We start from the raw sequence: 19,204 nt of genomic DNA on the forward strand, positions 1-19,204 counted from the left end.
GGGGGGTTGGAACTAGATGATCTTAAGGTCCTTTCCAACCCTAACTATACTATGATTCTACATTCAGTTCACTTCTTTCCTACCATGTGTAGGGTCCACTTCTGTGCACAAAAAAAAAAAAACAACCCAGATCCCCCCAACAAAAAACAACCCTAAACCAAAGATCTGACATAAAAGTTTTAAACTTTTTAAACCTTTGCGTATTTTGACAGAAAGTGCAATGAAGATTAAAACTCTCCCCCTAAAGAAAAACAAGAAAAACCCACCCGAAACAAACAAATAAAATAACACGAAGCAAACCAAATCCAACACCCCTTCCTCTCCCCCAACAAACTAATTGCGGTTTTATTGGTTTTTAATGCCCGTTTTAAGCTCCTCCGCCGGTGGAGGGGTACTGCGCCGACGCGGGACTCCCTCACACTACTCCCAGCGCTGGAAGCCTACCGCCGGGCTCCTCATACCGACTCTCCCTCACCCCGTGCCTAGGAAGCCGTGGCAGCCCTGCCGCACCGCTCCTGGCTAGGCCCCAGCCTCCTGAGCCACCGCCTCCCTGGAGGCCGTCGTGCCGGGGTCGTTGCTACGGCAGCTACGTGAAGTCACGCATGCGGCGGAGAGGAAGATGGCGGCGCCCGTGGAAGTCTGTCACGTTGCGTGTTGCGCCAGTCGGTCGGGCGGCGGGGTCGTGTCCTGGGGGCGAGGGGGGCTCCTCGCCTTCGGCAGCTGCCGCGATGTTGTCCTCTACGAGCCGGCGGTGAGGGGATGCGGCCTGGGGCGGGACTGACCGGGCTCGAGCCTGGGCCTGGCTGCGCGGCCTCATGTTGGTGCTTTCTGTCTGTCCCGCAGATGAGGCGGGTGGCCGCCGCCCTCCGCGGGCACGGCGGCAGGGTGAACTGCGTGCGCTGGGTCCGTCGGCGGGACGGCGGTGAGTAGCGTTGCCTTTTACCCCGCCTCTTTGTCCCCTTCGGTCGGGGTCGCCGGTTTCGGAGAGAAGGGGGCGGTGTGTGTGTCGTGGCGGGGGCCAGTTCTCGGTGGTGCGGACGCTGCTGCCCTGCGCTTCGTTGAGGAGGAGAGGTAGGGAGTCCAGCAATAGGTGTAAGCTGAAGAAAATAGCCGATCCGTTAGCCAGCAGCCTCTCGCCCAGTTTCCCTGTAGGGAATTTAATAGGTGGCACCGCAGGAGCCTTGCCCGCCAAACTCAGGTATGCTGCCCGGCAATAGCGGAGATTTGGTCGGGGTGTCTTTGCTGGACCCCGCAGCCGTCGCCACCTCTGGAGGCTGTTTTGCCTGGGGCTGCGGCGGCTCTGACAGGTGGGTGGCTTCTGCTGTCGCCGGGCTCTTCAGAAAGGATCTGGAGTTTTGCGTGTTTTGACTTTGTGAAGTAATTTGCAGTGATTTTTAAGGAATCTCTGATTGTAAAGCTTTTAGTTGCATATAGGCGTTATCCATAAAAAAATAATCACAGGGTTGAAAGAGATCTCTGGAGATCATGTAGCCTAACGCCCTTGCCAAGGCAGGGCCATCTGGAACAGGTTATACTGGATCCTGTCCAGGTGGGTTTTGAAGAGGGAGAGTCTACAGCCTCCCTGGGCAACCTGTTTCGGTGCTCTGCCACCCTCAAGTGTAAAGAGGTTCTCTCTCATGTTAAGGTGAAACTTGTTTTTTAGCTTATGGTCATTGCTCCTTGTCCTGTCACTGAGCACCACTGAAGAGAGTCTGGCACCATCCTCCTGGCATCTGCTTTTGAGCTATTTATGTGCATTCTTTCAAGCTGAGAATGTTTGAGACCCTTATGAGGCTTTTCTTTTATAGTAATTCCATGTTTTAAAGTTGCTTAGTGCAGGCTTTTCAAAAGCATGTATTCTTGCCCTTAGGCATTTATAGAAACCCAGTGACAAAGAAAAGTGGAGCTGTTGATTAGACTGTTAATGTAATATGCCTGTTGTTTTGGGGGGGAGAGGAGTACTTAAATGAAAACATTCCTTTTTTAATAGTGGTATAGATTTCCATCCTTTCAGCTGGTTGCACTAAAACGTTTTTCTTCTTAAAGTTTAGTAAAATAAATTACTTTCAGGGAACTTAGGAGTTGAATTTTTACATGAAGCTTTAAATTGTTTTTGGTTAGACTTCTCTTGCTTTATATCCTAACCTGCAAAAAGACCAAACAAAAAGAAAGAAAATATTACACTGTTGGATTTGAGAACCTTTTTTGGAAAGAGGTATCTATTTATACAGAATGACTTTTATGTTGTCTTAGTAAATACCTTTGCTCTTAAGCTGTCCTGCATAGTGCAACTCAGCCATACATTGTTTTGGTGGAAATTTACAGTTTGGTCGATGCTTACAGTTGATAGATTATATTTTTGTCAGTAGTAACTGATGTAACTGCTTATGCTGTTGACTGCTGTTAAAAAGTATGTGTTTACAAAACTTGCCAAAACATATTTTTCAGCTTCTGAAACGGAGTTAATTTCTGGTGGATCTGATAAACAGCTCATTCTTTGGGAATGGAATGGAACAGGAGCATGGAATGATCAGGTGAGCAGCAGTAACCTCTTTGTAAAACTCCCCCTGCTGTAGTTTCTCATGTATCACAAAATACCCGTTTTGTCTGTATTTCTAATTCATACCTCTTCATTTTACCTTGATTTTTGACCCCCCTGTGTGTCTGCTTCAGATTGTTGATATTCTGTCATGCAGTGTGTTACTTTAAATGTTGCTTCTTCTGTCATTTATCTTTTTCAAATCAGCCTTTATTAAGAAAGTAGCTAACCAGTTGTCAGGTGGAATTATCTAGCATGTCTAAAAGACCCTGTCTATTCAGTTTTCTGATCTCATGTAGCACTTGCTTTTAAGCTGCCTTAAAACCTGCCAGCCATGAGGTTCATTTTGAGTTGATGTTTCCTGTACCCTTCGTCCTGTCTTTTTTATGTCCATTTCTAGTGATTTTGGGTCAGTCTGTGCAACAGTGTAGTGTTTGTATATAGGTGGCCTTAGCAGGATGATATCCAGGTTGGGGTAGGTGTTTAAAAAAATATAATTTGTTTTTTTATGTCAGTATTTGTAAGGAGTAAAAGGCTGTTTTGATTTGTGAGAACACACTAAACATTACTGCTAGAGCTGCTGTAGCTGCTACTTATTCCATTGTGTTCTCTGCTCTGTGTCCTTCACTATTGATAACCTCTAGACTTCTATGAGATATTCCTTAGGGTGAGGGGCAAGAGAAGAAGAAAAAGAAGTGAAAACTACTCTTCCTCACTTCTATTTCCAGCTTTCCTCAAGGAGTGGTGAGGTTTATCTAGTGTATGCAGGAATGCTTAATTCTGTTCAGCTTTGAACAAAAGCTTATCTTGTTAATAGTCATTATTATGTATCCCTTCTTGTGTTTTCGTGGAGTATGCTGTAGCTTAAGCATAGCTTGGCAGGTGCTCTGCCTTTGCAGCTATACAGTTTATTTTCAGTGTTAAAATATTTCTTAAAATGTCTTTTAAAATTGTCTCAGATAAGTTACTGGAATTTAAAGCTTTCTGATGTGTTCAGCTTGTGAAAAGCGTTCCTCTCAAAGGCCATGCTGAAGCTGTTTGTGCTGTGGATGCTGTCTACCAGTCAGATGAACCTGATTTAAATCTGCTAATAGCTTCTGCAGCTTCTGACTCTACTGTGAGAATCTGGTCTCGGCAAGGTTCAGAAGGTAACTATTTAAAAAAGTTCAGAAACAACAAACTGGCTTAATAAAAATGATGCATGCTTATCCCTTAAAGTACTCTGCTAAGTACTAACATCTTTTAATGCAACTACATTGATTTCTCCTGCAGCTTTGGTACATCAAACCACTGTATTGCTCTTTGAAAGCTAAGGGTTATACTAGTTAAACAGCTTTGGGTCAGTGTTGTTCTGCAAAATGATTTATCTTTGTTTTTCATCAGTGATGTGTTGGCTGAATTTACTTATTTCTCTTTAATATATATTCAGAATCTGATAATCCAAACCATCATTTTGACCTGTAATGTGGGGGCAGACTTATCTATATGTATGCGTGTGTGAAGTAAAATAATTAATGCTGGCATTAAAAAAGTGAGGTTAAACTGGTCTCTTCTTTGTTACTATTGACTTGAGTCCAATGAAGCTTGGGCTAATAGGATATTGACCTGGTGAACTAGGCCATTGCATGAAAACATGGGAGAACAGCTCTTTGAAATATGTAAGAAATAAATAGGGTGGATAATCTAGATTTAAAGTGTTGCCTTTAAGTTGAGTTGTACTGACTGCACTCTCAAGCTACTTGCTTTTATCTGGTGTACTTGAGTATTTTGCATTGTGCTGCCTTTATGAATGAAATAGGTGGCAGTTACTGATCTTCAGTCCCATGTTCTGGAAGGCATTTCTCCTGCTCCCAAGGAACACCATGATGTCCTGTCCTATCCTTTTTTTCTTGCTGTTGTTAGAGGTTTTTTTCTGCTATACTGTTGATTACTCTGATGGTGGGTCACCATTTGTAGAATCACAGAATCAACTAGATTGGGAAAGACCTTTTAAGATCATCAAGTACAACCAATTGAGACAATTGTAGGATCTCAGGGGTGTTAGCAAGTTTTTGCTCTTCTATCTGCTCAGTTCATGGAATGAGTTTTAGATTTCTGTGTAGTGAATGCTGTTGCCACAGGATATTATTTGCAGTATTTATCACTTCTAATGTGTTACCACAGTGAAGCTGTACAACTTTAATACTCAGGGGAGAATAGCTTTAACTATAAACTAGTAACTTTTAAAGAGATTTAACTGTGAGAATTTCTGTGGCTCCACAGAAGAGGCTTCTGAAAAAAGAGAAAGTTTTTCAGCTCCTTAAAATTGAGAAATTTTAGCTATATAATGAAGTAGGAAATGAGAGTATAACTGTAATAATTACAATGAATGAGGTCAACACTGTCTGTTCTTGTTTCCTAGCTAAATGCATTGAAATTCTGCAGTTTGGAAATGGATTTGTTATGGATGTCTGCTTATCTTTCTTGCCTGGCAGCAATGGTAAGTACAGCTGCACGTCTTGAATATCAATGCAGGATATGTAAAATCTAAGAAATCCCCCCAACAGATTTTAATTTGACTGACTTCAGACCCTTGTGCTGTATTTTTTTTCTACAGAATCAGCCTAAGCTGCAGCTTGTATCTAAAGATTTTCACTGGCATCTTGTATCTAAGTATTTTCTTCTTAGGAGTTTGAAGAATATTGTCTGATTACAATGTTTTCAAAATGCTACTGAAGTGGAGTTCTTTACTTGAACTCTTGAGACAGGGAGCTTAAAAAGGGGGTAGCAGGTCTGTAAGTGGGATGATGCTGTTTGTTTCACCCACTCCTTGTGATGATGCTGCTTATACATGTTCTTGTTTGGATTGAAGGACAAGATCCAGAAAAAGAATCTACAGGCCTGCATTAAAAATTGCAGATTAATGAGCAGTATTTATCACTTGTTCAGTCTTAAATAAGAAATACTTGAAATGCTGGACAAGTGTAACCTGACTGTTCAGTATGATTTGTATAGTTTTATATTGATACAAATGTTCAGATTTTGTAGCCTGCCACAGGCACATTCTTCTGTTGCAAGTATGTAGAAGATTTAAAAAAAAAACAACCCAAAACAAAAAAAAACTCAAAGAACTAAATGTATCAAGCCAGATATATGTGTTGAATTATGTTTGTGTTTGAGTAGCATTAGAGCCTTTTGGAATTTCTCACTGTATCTAGAGTTTTCAACTATTTGCTGCATGTGTTCCACACTGATGTGGTGTTTGACTGCATGCCTCCAGAGTGGTTATACAGGAGCTTATTTTATTCTTTGGCTTGTGATAATTCTGGGAGATATGAAAGCTCTATCAAGATGCGTTGTCCCACCTGAAAATGCTAATGTCTGATACCAAAAGCAGCATCTGCATAGCTAAAGAACTTCAAACCTCTTTTTCCTGTAAATATGTTAACAGGCAGTTGTTGAGCTGAAATAAAAAGGCTAGGGGATAAATAAAAATCATTACCTCCATTGTGAACTTTTGTTAAAAATGAAGTGTCTGTTATGCCAGTTTAATGAGTATAAAATTCATATTGCAGAGCAATAGGTTATTTCTTCATTTATGATACTGTATGGGTAAGAGATTCTCACTGTAACACTTTGGGGTAGTGCTTCTTTTTAGTATTGAAATCATGTTGTACATAAAAGGAGTGAACATTAATTTTGGAAGCATCTTAAATGAAGACTATCATATTCTTAAAAGTAAATGCTTCTGCAACCAAATTTGTGTGGAGTGCTTGAAGCTGCTTTAAATGGTGTCTTAGCAAGCATTTTGTTTTGCTGGGATGGTCACCAAAGCCCAGTGTTGCTTGAAGTTGCATTCAGAGCAGGACAGTCCTTTATTATGGCCTGTTCCCATCCCAATTGAAATTAGTTATCCAAAACAATACATTGCTCAACCTGAAAAAGAGTACTTTATTTTTCTGAAGAACTGAATTTATTTTCAAATGAGAAATTATTTGTGAAGGTCTCATATGGAATTAAAAATGATCTATACATTTATGTTCTTAATGCCAGTTCCAATATGATTTCTGCTGCTAAAGTTGTAAAGAAACAGTTCAGATTTTGAACCATAAAGGTATGATTAGAAATGTTTCCCCTTACAAATCTATAAAGGGTCTATAAAGGTCTATAAACAAATTATAACGGTATTAAAATATAGCAGAGCCATGTTCTGTGTTTTCTCTCTAAACCTGACATAGTAGCCCATACAACTGAATTGTTTTTATTCAGAGTATGATGTTAATTCTAAAATCTAAATAAAGTAGTTTAAATATATTATTAAAAATCTCTCACTGATCATTTTGTCAAACTTTAATGTCAAGTTTGGAATTCTTACGAGTGTCAGGGAAAAATGATCTATGATAACTTCAGGAGTTGCTCTGAAATCCTTATGAAGGCTATGTTGGTAGCTATATTAAGATTTAAAACAGCTTTTCTCTTGAGAACAATCTGCAGTTCTTGAGTCAGGAAATTAATACAGATTGGTTTTCTGAAAGTTGTAAACTACTCTCCTGAGCTAGAAGCATTTACAGTAACCTCTGATCTTACCAATCAAGGGAATTTAAAGCTTGCATTGAAAATTGATTCATACGTAATGGATGCTTTAACTTCCAAAAGACATTGAAGTTCAAGATACCTAGTATTTTAACTGATTCTCCTTGAAAATACTAAAAAAAAGAGTTATTTTTGTGAAGAAGTCAAATGGGAAAGCCAATAGACTGTTCATAAAAACTTGAAAAATCATTTGCTGCTGGAGTCACAGCTTAAGCACTTTACCGACAGCCTTTTAGTTAAAGAGTTTCTTTACAGCTATTTTCTAAGTCTCAAGGAGGTGCTTAATCCTGTTTTGTTTGGTTGGTTGCTTTTTGTCTAGCAATGTCTGCAGAAACTCTGCTGCTGAAATGCTGGGAATAGGATTTACTGTTTCACTGATCTTGATCATCTGTTTTGTCATGTACTGTAGGATTTTTCCTACTACCTGAATAATTGTGTTGCCATAGCTTGGGCTGTGACAAGTAATTGTTTCCTCAGAACTGAATTACAACAGGTGAAAATAAAAAAAGGAGCAAGTGAATTTGAAGAGCTTTGCCAGTCACTGTCCCCCATTGCAATTGGACCACAGTTTCCAACTTGGCTGCTGAGATCAATAAAATATACATAATTAACTAAAATCTAATACTTGAACTTCCCACATATATGTGAATTTGAAGGAAAATACTCTTTAGCATCTTAAGTATTTGTAATTATTTGCATGCCAAAATAACTTCAGAGTTTTGTGTTACTGAGATACTAGTTTATTTCAAATAGGGTTTGGTCTCTAAGAAAACGTAAAAAAAAATTATATTATGCTTGCCTGTCTATATGAATATATTTATTGATACTGTATTGTCTACATATTTATGTATATCCTACAATGTTGGGTTTTGTTACTTGTGTAATGGAAGACTTCTTTTTCCTTTCCAGTACCAATACTGGCTTGTGGTGGTGATGACTGCAAAATAAGTTTGTTTATACAGCAGAATGATCAGGTAATTGGTTTTTGTCTCTTGCTCAGAACATTGCTCATGTTTTCTGCTTCATTTCATTTGTGCTGCAGATTTTTTTGAGGTTCTTCATTAGCTTCTGCATCTCTAGATAGCCATAATATGCAACTACGTAATCCTTCCATTCCCTAGGAATTATGAAATTCAAGTACAGAATGTTGAAGTTGGATTCAGTGCATGTAAGTGTTCGTTTCTCTTATTTTTTTCCCTCTAGGAAGATACCCTGTGTTTCTGTTCCCACTAATATAAAATAGCTATGACTGTCCTTCTGTATTCAATATCCATGCATTGAATGGTTCATATGGAAATGATGTTCCTTTCATTTTATAAACTCTTAAGGGAAAACTGTTGCAATTTCTATTTGTGGAACTGTATGTTTGTTGCTAAGTATGCTCTTTGTACTGAATGCTTTTGAATGCCAAAGGAAGTATTTGAAGTGGTATGTGATCTTCTAAAAGGATGCACATTTTTAATGTATTATTTGGAAGCTGGCAATCTTAAGTTTTTCATACAGATAAATGTTCCTTTGGAGCACTAGGAAGATTCTGTCCTCTTGCATCTCTTGCATTTGCATTTGTTAGACTCTAAAGCATATGTTGAATGACTGTTTTCCAAAACAGAAGTCAGTGTCACTTCTTTCTCTCTATCACTCCCTCAAAAAAACCAAACAACCCAACTGAAGCTCAAGCCACAAGCACTGGCTTCAATCATTAATGAACCTACCATTCAGAAGCCCCTATTGAAAATTACATATATAGAAATCACAGTGACCATAGAGATTAAAGAATAAATAGTCCCTTTCACTTTTTGAGAGAGATAAAAGCTACCTTAGAGGTAATTTTTCCTGTTCATAATTCCATATACAACAGCAAGATTTTGTTGTTGTTGTTTAAATAAATACTTCAGCCTTTGTCTGCTATGATCAGTGATTTCTTGACCACTAAAAGAAAGAAGGGTTGATTTCTTAGCTCCTTTTTTTTGTTGTTTTGTCTATATAACTTATGAATTATATCAGTTTAATGAGATTCTCTGGGAATTAGTGGTGGCAGAATGCCACTTACGATTCTCAGTATGCTGAAGACTTTTATCTCAGGGCTGTGCAGTTGATTTTCCTCATTCAAGATCTGGAACTTGTTTTCTTGTATGGTTCAAATTAAACAAATAATATGTAGTTTGAGTGCCAAAAATGTTTAGCTATATGTAACTTATTTTGCCAGTTGTTGACCAGACTTTTGAATATACTAACATTCTTAGCTGTTCTTAAATACAGTCAGTGGAGGATAAAGGAAAGTAACTGGAATAAACAAGCTCCATCATAAGTTTCATAAGTAATTTATGGTGCTGTTTTTGGAGGTAGGAGACCTTGTTTATACAAGGGGTGAGGAATTTTCTCTTACTTTACATGTGTTATTTTTCACACCTTCAGTTTTAGGAAGTATTTTCACCAGCTGTCTTGGCAGAGCTGGCATTCAGAATCTCTTTTTTTTTTAAATTAGGTGGGACTTCTGGTTGGTGTCTGTCTTAACTTTCTAGAACATCTCTTTTAACCAAGTAGACTGTACAGATCTAAAAGAGAAGAGCCCAAATTTGATTCCATGTGGAGTAAAAGTGCCTGTGTAGTGCGTTACGGCTGTTAACAGAAAGAAAACATCTTTGCAAGCCTTCTAACACAAATTCCTTCCTAGCTGTTAGAGGGAGGTTCTCCTCTTTAGTTGAATTCTCTCAGATCTGCTGACACCTTTCTATAATGGCTTATGTAGAACTTTTAAATATTTTTGAAGGAGGTTACTTTAATCCTGCCATTTTTCACTAGAACTTAGCATAGAAGAGTGAGAGAACATATGGAGTCTAAGCTTCTGCATCATTCTCTGCTGGTAAGGCCTGTAGCTCTGTCGTGTTAGTTGTGACTTTTGGAAATCTTTTAGTTAACATCCTAAAAAAGGTTATATGAACCCAAAGGCAGAATGTAAGTTAATAATGGGATATCCTAAAGAAGTTTGGAGGGCACGGTTACACTAAGGGAGGATGAGGCATCTTCAGTTAGCTGATTCAGGCTGCCTTTTGGGAAACTCAACAATTTTCCAGCTAAAATATATTTATTCATATTCATATTCAAACTACTTGGTTTTTGAAATTGAGTGGGCAGGCTTCAAATCCTTTAAGACTTTCTGCCTGTAGATCCCTTACTGTGTTAAACAGTAGAGAGAAAATGAATTCTTTGCTTTTCCGAGTTCTTGAAAGAAGGTATTGATTTATAAAAATACCTAGCGAAAAATCTTTCAGAAACCATTATGTCTTTTCCCGCTTGAGATATTACAAGTCTATGGAGAGGAGGTAAGTAAACCACAGAATCAAAAATAGAGCTTTAAGACAAAACAGTTCTATGTTGAGCTTAGTTTCTGAGAGAAGATATTGCAGTGCATGTTTGACTGTGTTTCCCCCAAATAATTAGGCCTAATTGAAAAGTGTAATAAGGGACTCAAAGATATTTGAGGCTCTCTCTAATTCCATTGCATTAACAGCTGGGTAGAGGAGGGATATCACTTATAGGGTCCAATGAAGAAAAGATGAGAAGTCTTAGACCTGTGTTGCCAAATTTGCCAAGCAATAACCAGCCTGATCCTGAAGGACATGAACCCAAAGTGTGGGCAGAATTAGTTGTGCAGACTGTGCTGGGCATGTTCACAGACAGTCTGGCTTCCTTAGTTCTGCTACCTACAGAAAAGCTTTATTCTTTGTTTAAAACAGAAGGAACTGGAATACTCAGAAATTAATTAAGAGGCGTGGGAAAACCTGTGAAGTAGGTGAGTCAGACCATGAGCTTTTGTTAGATTGAACTGTTGGTACTGTAACTTCATAGGTATCCAGTGAGGACCAAGGGGAAAACTGAAATGGAGAAAGAGAAATATGAAACTAGAAAAAGTCTTTGAGAAGAATGACAGATCAAAATATGTGTGTTTACAACCGAGGCAATAATAAAAACTTTGACTGAACAATTTACAAATAATGACCATGTGCACCTGCAAGAAGCTTTAAATTGATGCAGTTTTAGAACAGAATACACCTGAACAATGTGTGATACCAGGGGACACATACTCCAAAGAAAATGCCAAAAACAATACAAAAAAAACCAAGCAGAAGGCCTGACAGCAGCATTACTTTTGCCTCAGTTTCAGTGGACAGTTTTTATGGGAAACAAGATATTGAAAATTTTGAGTGAGTGCTTGTTCTGTAGCACAGAAGAACCACATGCTTGACTTAACATTAAGTCGTGCCTAAATAACTGTTTGGGAAATTACTTAAAAACCTGGGGTGGTATTAATAACCCCAGAGTAAGCAGTTTTACTCTTTAAAAAGAGAAAGTAAATGTCTGCTTTTCTTAATAGTTCTGTTTGATGTGAGACAATAAAGGTAATGTAAAAAAACCTCAACACCTTGAAAACAGAAAAATTATTAGATGTATGTTTAGATTAATATTAGAGTCAAGTTTCAGGAGATATGCACACTGTTTAACATAAAAGTAATCATAAAAGACAAGAATGTTAGCAACAGTTCAGCTGGAACCAATTCTTCAGTTGGGACTAAATTTACCACCTAACATTGGTCAATGTAAAATACAGAGCATTGTATCAAAGATTGTACAAGTGAGTGAATAAATAAGTGTTTTATTTATTATCTGAAATATGTATTGTTAAAGTTTTTGGGTTTTGTTTCTTTTTTGTGTTTTTTTGTGTTTGTTTTTTTTAGTGTATTGCTAGAAACACACAGTCTTCAGAAAAACCTTTAGGTTGCTGGTTGATCTCTTTTTCTGGGTCGATTCTGCCTTTATTTACAGATAACTAGTTGGATGTTTAACATAAACATCTATCTGGATTGCCACATCCAGAAGTGCTAGTGAGTGCAGAAATGACTAGCCAGATGAGGCCTAGGTGGCTGTGAGACCATGTTCTTAAGACCACTACTGTGTGATTTGTAAGTTTCTGTTAAGCTATTCTGGTCATGTGTCTCATACACAGATCATGCTGTAACATTAAGACTAGAAATGCAGAACAAGGAGAAGCTAAATGTTGTTGTTTGATAGGAAGTTGGTTTTAGAGAACAGCAGGAATGTTGGACCAAAGAGAGGCAGTAATTTCTAAGTGCGTATTTTTCATACTCATACAAAGTGGGTGAGTCAGTGTTGCTCTGTTGCTCACCAGCTCTTCTCTAAAGGCAAAGACAGATTTTGAGAGGGCTTTTTTTCTTTTTTTTTTTTTCCATGTTGCAGGCTTGCCAATGGCAGAGCCTACCCTTTAATCTTAACCCTTGGTAGGCCTAGGTAAGGGTTTTAGCAGAATACAATGCTAGAAGTAGTATGATAGCTATTCATACTAAACTAAACTAATGTTTTAACAGTCGTGGTCATTTCAGACATTTTAAGTTAATTTAGGATCAAAAAATGTAATGGGAATAGGGCTTTTTCTGAGGACAGAAAAAAAATGGTATGTGTACCGCAGAAACATGGTGGGATGGCTCCTATGACTGAAGTGTTGGAATGGAAGGTTACAGGATCTTTAGAAAAGACAGGCCTGGCAGATGGGGAGGGGGAGTTGCTATTTATGTCAGGGTAGGCTGGAGAGTATGGAACTCTGTCTGGTCTGTGGGTCAGGATTAAAGGGAGAACAGCGATGGGAGACATTGTGGGGATCTGTTACAGACCACCTGACCAAGAGGACTCTCTGGATGTAGTGATCTATAGACAGATAGGAACAGCCTCACACTCGCAGGCCCTTGTACTCATGGAGCACTTCAACCACCCTGATATCTGTTGCAGGGGCGGTACAGCCCGGCACAGGCAATCCAGGAGGTTCCTCGATTGTGTGGAAGACAACTTCCTTCTGCAAGCAGTAGAGGAGCCGACAAGGAGAGGTGCTGTGCTTGACCTCATGCTCACCAACAGGGAAGGGCTGGTTGGAAATGTGACACTCCAGGGCAGCCTTGGTTGCAGTGGTCATGAGCTGGTTGAATTCGAAATCCTCAGGACAGTGAGAAGAGAGTGCAGCAAGCTCACTGCCCTGGACTTCAAGAGAGCAGACTTTGGGCTCTTCAGGAACCTGCTTAGTAAGGTTCCATGGGATATAGCTCTAGAGGGCAGGGGGGCCTAAGACTCTTGGTTAATATTCAAGGATCACCTGCTACAAGCTCAGAAGTGTTGCATTGCAACTATAAGGAAGTGCAGCAGGAGGGCCAGGAGACCTCCTTGGATGGATAAGGAGCTGCTGAGGAAACTTCAAAGGAAAAAAGAGGCTTATAAAAGATGGAAGCAAGGACAGGCAATCTGGGAAGAATACAGGGATGTTGTCCGGGAAGGTAAGGACCAGGTTAGGAATGCTAAGGCCCAGTTAGAATTAAACTCAACTAGGGATGTGAAAGATAACAGGAAGGGGTTCTGTAGGTACATTGCAAACAAGAGACAGACTAGGGACATTGTGGGCCCTCTCCAGAAGCTATCAGGAGAGCTGGCTACTCTGGATTTGGAGAAGGCTGAGGTTCTTAATGACTTCTTGCCTCAGCCTTCACTGGCAAAGGCTCTGACCACACCATCAAGACCTTGGAAGGTGGACGCAGGAACTGTGAGAATGAAGACCTTGGGCCCACTGTAGGAGAGGATCTGGTTTGAGACCATCTTAAAAACCTTGATGTATACAAGTCCATGGGACCTGATGAAATCAATCTGAGGGTCCTGAAGGAGCTGGCAAATAAGTTGCTAAGCCACTGGCCATCATATTTGAAAAATCATGGCAGTCAGGTGAAGTTCCCAATGACTGGAAAAAGGGAAATATAACCCCCATTTTCAAGAAGGGGAAAACTGGTGAGCCAGGGAATTACAGACCAGTCAATCTCATTCTTCTGGAAGCCATGCTAAGGCACATGAAAAACAGCAAGGTGCTTGGTGACAGACAGCATGGCTTCACTAAGGGGAAATCCTGCCTGACCAATTTGGTGGCTTTCTATGATGAGGCTATGGAGCTGATGGACAGGGGTAGAGCAGTTGATGTCATCTACCTGGACTTGTGCAGATCGTTTGACACTGTCCCACACAACATCCTTGTCTCTAAATTGGAGAGACAGTTTGATAGGTGGACCACTCAGTGGATAAAGAACTGGCTGGATGGCCGCACTCAAAGAGTTGTGGTCAATGCTTCAGTGTCCAGCTGGAGACCAGTAACGAGTGGTGTCCCTCAGGGATCGGTGTTGGGACTGTTTTTTTTTAACATATTTGTTGCTGACATGGACAGTGGGATTGAGTGTGCCCTCAACAAGTTTGCTGATGACACCAAGCCATATGGTTCGTTTGTGGTCCCATCCAGAGGGACCTTGACACACTTGTGAGGTAGGTGGGCTGATGAAAAACCTTACGAAGTTTAAAACCATGCCAAGTGCAAGGTCCTACACCTGGGTCAGAGCAATCCCAGGCACAGCTACAGGTTGGGCAGAGAAGAGATTCAGAGCTGGCCTGTGGAGAAGGACTTGGGGGTGTTGCTCAATGAGAAAATGAACATGAGCCGGCTTCAGTGTGCGCTTGCAGCCCAGAAAGCCAACTGCATCCTGGGCTGCATCAAAAGGAGTGTGACCAGCAGATCGAAGGAGGTGATCCTGCCCCTCTACTCTGCTCTTGTAAGCCCTCACTTGGAGTATTTTGTGCAGTTCTGGTGACCTCAATACAAGAAGGACATGGAACTATTGAACAAGTCCAGAGGAGGGCCACGAGGATGATCAGGGGACTGGAGCACCTCCCATATGAAGACAGGCTGAGAAAGTTGGGGCTGTTCAGCTTGGAGAAGGCTGCGTGTAGACCTCATAGCAGCCTTCCAGTATCTGAAGGGGACTTATAAGGATGCTGGAGAGGGATTCTTCATTAGGGACTGTAGTGATAGGACAAGGGGGAATGGGTTGAAACTTTAACAGGGAAGCTTAGATTAGATATAAGGAAGAAATTCTTTACTGTGAGGGTGGTGAGGTACTGGAATGGGTTGCCCAGGGTGGTTGTGAATGGTCCATCCCTGGCAGTGTTCAAGGCCAGGTTGGGCATAGCCTTGGGTGATATGGTTTAGTGTGAAATATCCCTGCCCGTGGTGGGACTGTTGGAGCTTGATGATCTTAAGGTCCTTTCCAGCCTTAACTATTCTATGATTCTGAGTGCTAAGTAAGCAGTAAACATGTGTAACTGAATCAAAATATGGCATAGTAATATTGCATGTTATGAATGAAAATATACTACTATATATTTCAGTCTTAAGGCTATGTTTACATTCCTCTTTTCTTGAGCCTGTGTTCATGCAGTTTATCACCAGCATATACAGTTCTTGATGTATACTTTCCTTAGAAACTTATTCAGTAATCTTCAGAAACATAGAGAATATTTGTACCGTCATAAGTAATTCTTATTAGTAGTATTGTATTACAAGTTAATTATTGAAATATTTTCAAAACATCTACTCTTCTTTTTACACTTGATATTACTGTATAAAATTCTCACATTATTGGTGGTTGCATCCATTTCACAATGTAATAGAAATTATTTACCGCGTCGTAGATGCATTATGTTTTTCTGTGTGTACCACTGTAAGCTTGATAAATTTAAAAAAACCCACATCATCTGTATCCTTGAGAAACCATAGCCTCTTCAGAGTAAGCATCTGATATTCTCATTCTTTCCTGAATATATGTAGGGGAAGTGCCATAACGTGTTAGGTCTTTACCCGGTGGTGGCAGACCCCAAAAGGTCTGTTTAGAATCTAACAGCAAATTACAGTCCTTAGTAGCAGCTTATTTTTCCAGTTTCATATAATAGAAGCTGTAAATGTAAAAGACTTGAAAATCCAAAGCTAATTGCTGATACGTGTGTTGTAATTGAGTGTATTTCTGTGATGTAACAGGAATTTTTATTCAGTTTCAGAAAACGTTAATGCTGCCTGGCCATGAAGATTGGATAAGAGGCATTGAGTGGGCAGCCTATGGTCAGTATGAAAGATGAGTGAAGTAGAGTATTGGTTTAATGACAGTACTGCTCTTTTACCCTTCCAACAGATGGCTTTGATGCACTGTAACACCTAAGCTTTTGTGTTTGTGGGATTTTTTTTTTCTGAGGTGGTGATACAGATGCTAAAAATCAAGATAGAAGTTTGTGTCAGGTTAAAACATAAAAATTGTTGAACTTAACGCTGCAGTTATATTTTGGTTATCAGAATTATGGCTACTGTAGTATTACAGAATACATGCATCCTTCATTTTGTCTTGCTTTCTTCAAGTGTGTTTACCTGACTGGTACCTCAGTGCAAACAACTAGGACTTATAGCAGCTTGTCCTTATAGCAGCTTGTCCTTTTTAATATGCAAATGTCTGTACCTGAGTGAGGAAGAGTTGGCTGCTTTTTGAAAGAGGGAAATGGTACTTTTCTTCTCCCTGTTTTTTGGAATAGGAAATTAAGGGGAGAACCTATTCAGATGTTCACTAATTAAACAGTTCTTACAGGGACAGAAGATTAAATAGAAGGAATTAGAGGATGGTACAATCCTGAAAAAGAAAAGGGGAAAAGAAGTTCTTGAACAGTATTGGAGCTGTCAGAATTTTTAGAGTAAAGGCCATAAGTAGTAGGGAAAAATATGTACAGTTTTTGCCATGTTTTCCGTATCTTCTTAAGTAGGGAAGTGTCCGTAGTCAGTGTGTTATCAACTGGCAGAGTTTGAAATGGGAGAGTCAGTTGATGTTGAAGTAAGACAGCATTTTAAAATGCTGTGTGCAATAGGAAGAAATTAGGATACTACTGTTTGCATGTTTGCAAGGATGATAGGTTACCCATTAGTTGGAAAAACAATGAAAACATAGCTCTAATTTTATTTTTTTTTAATTTATTTATGTATTTATTTTCACCAAATAGGTGCAGACCTTTTCTTAGCGAGCTGTTCTCAGGATTGTTTGATCAGGATTTGGAAAGTGTGTATGAAATCAAAGCAACTTCCAGAAACTGAAGATGATTCCATAAGACTGAAAGAGAATGTTTTTACTGTCAAAGGTAGGTAACAGCTGTAAAATTCTCTTGTACAGATTTTCATTCATGTATCTGGTTGTTGTTTCAGGGGAACTAACAAGGTGGTGGTTACAATCTAATTTGGGTTGTTTCTTGTATTTAAAGAATCTGAGAGCATTTTGACTGCTATTTTTATTCTACTGTTAGAAAAAGTGGAGTTATTGGTTCAAAGCCATGACTATGTAAAGTTAATTATGTTTTACAGAAAAGGTAAAGCAGGGAGAGAGCTTAATACCAACATGCATTGTTACACATATTCCAAATGCAGTACGTAGGAGATATGTTTGTCTGTGGGAGGTAAGCTGTACTGCAGTTCTCCTCTAGTTTAATAGCATACCTTTTAATTTTCTTTCAAATTCAGTACATTAAGAATTACTACAATTACTTAAATCTTAGGAAACTACTGGAGAGAACAGATAAGAATATACAGGATTACTTAATGGTTATTTAACATACTGTTTGAGCACTGTAACATCAGAGGCTTGGAATGCTGATATTGTGAGGTAAATTATTAGGCAATTTAGGTAATATAATGAAGTTTGCATGGTGTTATGTGTAGAAAGTGCTCAATGCTACTTGCTGCAAATTCTGATTTGTCATTTGAAGTATCTTAATGCTTGTATTTACAGTCATCTGAAGATGTAAATATGATTTAGAGTAGGGGTAGAGCCAGTGTCAGAGCATTTATTTCAAAGTGCTTGAGAGTTCTCCAGGAATTCTGTGCTACCACTCTGAGTGACCTCTTAGTGTCAATCTGGTACTTGAGGCTTATGGCAAAAGCAGCTTTTCAAGGAGTTCTTCAATGTCAATAGGCTATTGAGATATTGGTAGGTGGTGAAAGATGATTTTTTTTTTCACTGAAGATACCAGAAATGACTCGGTCTTTCTTGGCTTTTAGAATGAAATATGCTTTTCTCTGATTTGTGGTAGATACTGATACAACATACGCAGTTACTTTGGAGTCGGTGTTGGCTGGTCATGAAAACTGGGTGTATGCAGTTCACTGGCAACCTTCATTTTTCAAAGGTAAAATAATACCAAGCACTTAGCAGTTACATTAAGCGTTGTGTACATAGTGTACATCACATGCTTTTATTTTTCATTTGTATGTTCACTTGTCACTATGGAGTATGAAAATGTTTAAATTCTGCAAATAATGCTTTATAAGTAAATGGATGCTGCCTTTTACTCGTGTTTTCTTTAATGAATGAAATAACTCAGCTGTACTGGCTTTATTATAACTGATCTGTTATTTATGGTGTACAGATTAATTAATATGAATTAATAGCTCTAATAGTTTACCTTAATACATGTGTTTGAAATATTTGTTCTTTAGGAGGTAAGCATTAACTCAAGAACACTCCTGTCTTTTTCTTGGAGTAGAAAGGAACAAATAACTACATTCAGAAAATTAATCTTCAGTCTTCTGTGCATTATATAACATGCTAGGGATTCCTTAAGTATCAGTTTTCTCTTACATGTAGTTTTAAGGCATTAATGCAGATGCTCATTGGAAAAAAAAAGTTGTTCACAGTTTAATTTTGCATTTTGCCCTAGCCTTTATCTTTCTTTTTAAATCCTTAAATTCTGACAACCTTATTTGCAGTACTGATTTGCTGGTGTGTGTTTGCCTGATGTGTAAGAGAATGAGATTCTTGAGCACACTCAGAATGTGCTTGTGTATTTGTTCTGGCAAAGGTGCCTTTTTTTATTTCCTGAGATGTGTTAGAGTTGCTGATGGCAAATGACATCACCAGTACAAAACACAGCTTTGTCAGCATATATAAAACACTTGTATGGTAGAGTACAATTAGAATGTCAAAATACCTTTGGTGAAAGACACAGAACTTGCTGTAGAAATATTGGCTGAGTTGCCTGTTCTTTATATATATGTATATTTTATTTTTTTTTGTAGAGAGCAGTAAAAGATTTTGCCTGTCAAAGCAAGGTTTAGGCACAATATAGGCATATAGGTCTTGCACTACAACTTCAAAAACTGTTCTATTAAGGCCATGAAGTTTTCCATGTGTCTTA

At 39.0% G+C, this 19,204-nt stretch overlaps 1 protein-coding gene across 1 annotated transcript in view; it reads left to right on the forward strand.

Annotated features, from left to right (window-relative positions):
• Window positions 1-600: 600 nt before the first annotated feature.
• Window positions 601-19,204, forward strand: part of ELP2 (elongator acetyltransferase complex subunit 2) — a 40,264-nt gene continuing 21,660 nt past the window's right edge. The window contains exons 1-9 of the mRNA XM_005153413.4: window positions 601-751; window positions 844-922; window positions 2,449-2,534; window positions 3,537-3,687; window positions 4,941-5,018; window positions 8,021-8,085; window positions 16,034-16,100; window positions 17,021-17,155; window positions 18,101-18,196. Coding sequence (XP_005153470.2) covers window positions 620-751; window positions 844-922; window positions 2,449-2,534; window positions 3,537-3,687; window positions 4,941-5,018; window positions 8,021-8,085; window positions 16,034-16,100; window positions 17,021-17,155; window positions 18,101-18,196 — 889 coding nt within the window. The 5' untranslated portion in view covers window positions 601-619. The remainder of the gene's footprint in view (window positions 752-843; window positions 923-2,448; window positions 2,535-3,536; window positions 3,688-4,940; window positions 5,019-8,020; window positions 8,086-16,033; window positions 16,101-17,020; window positions 17,156-18,100; window positions 18,197-19,204) is intronic.

The sequence above is a fragment of the Melopsittacus undulatus genome, chromosome 1 (genome assembly GCF_012275295.1).
Source record: "Melopsittacus undulatus isolate bMelUnd1 chromosome 1, bMelUnd1.mat.Z, whole genome shotgun sequence".
Classification (NCBI taxonomy): domain Eukaryota; kingdom Metazoa; phylum Chordata; class Aves; order Psittaciformes; family Psittaculidae; genus Melopsittacus; species Melopsittacus undulatus.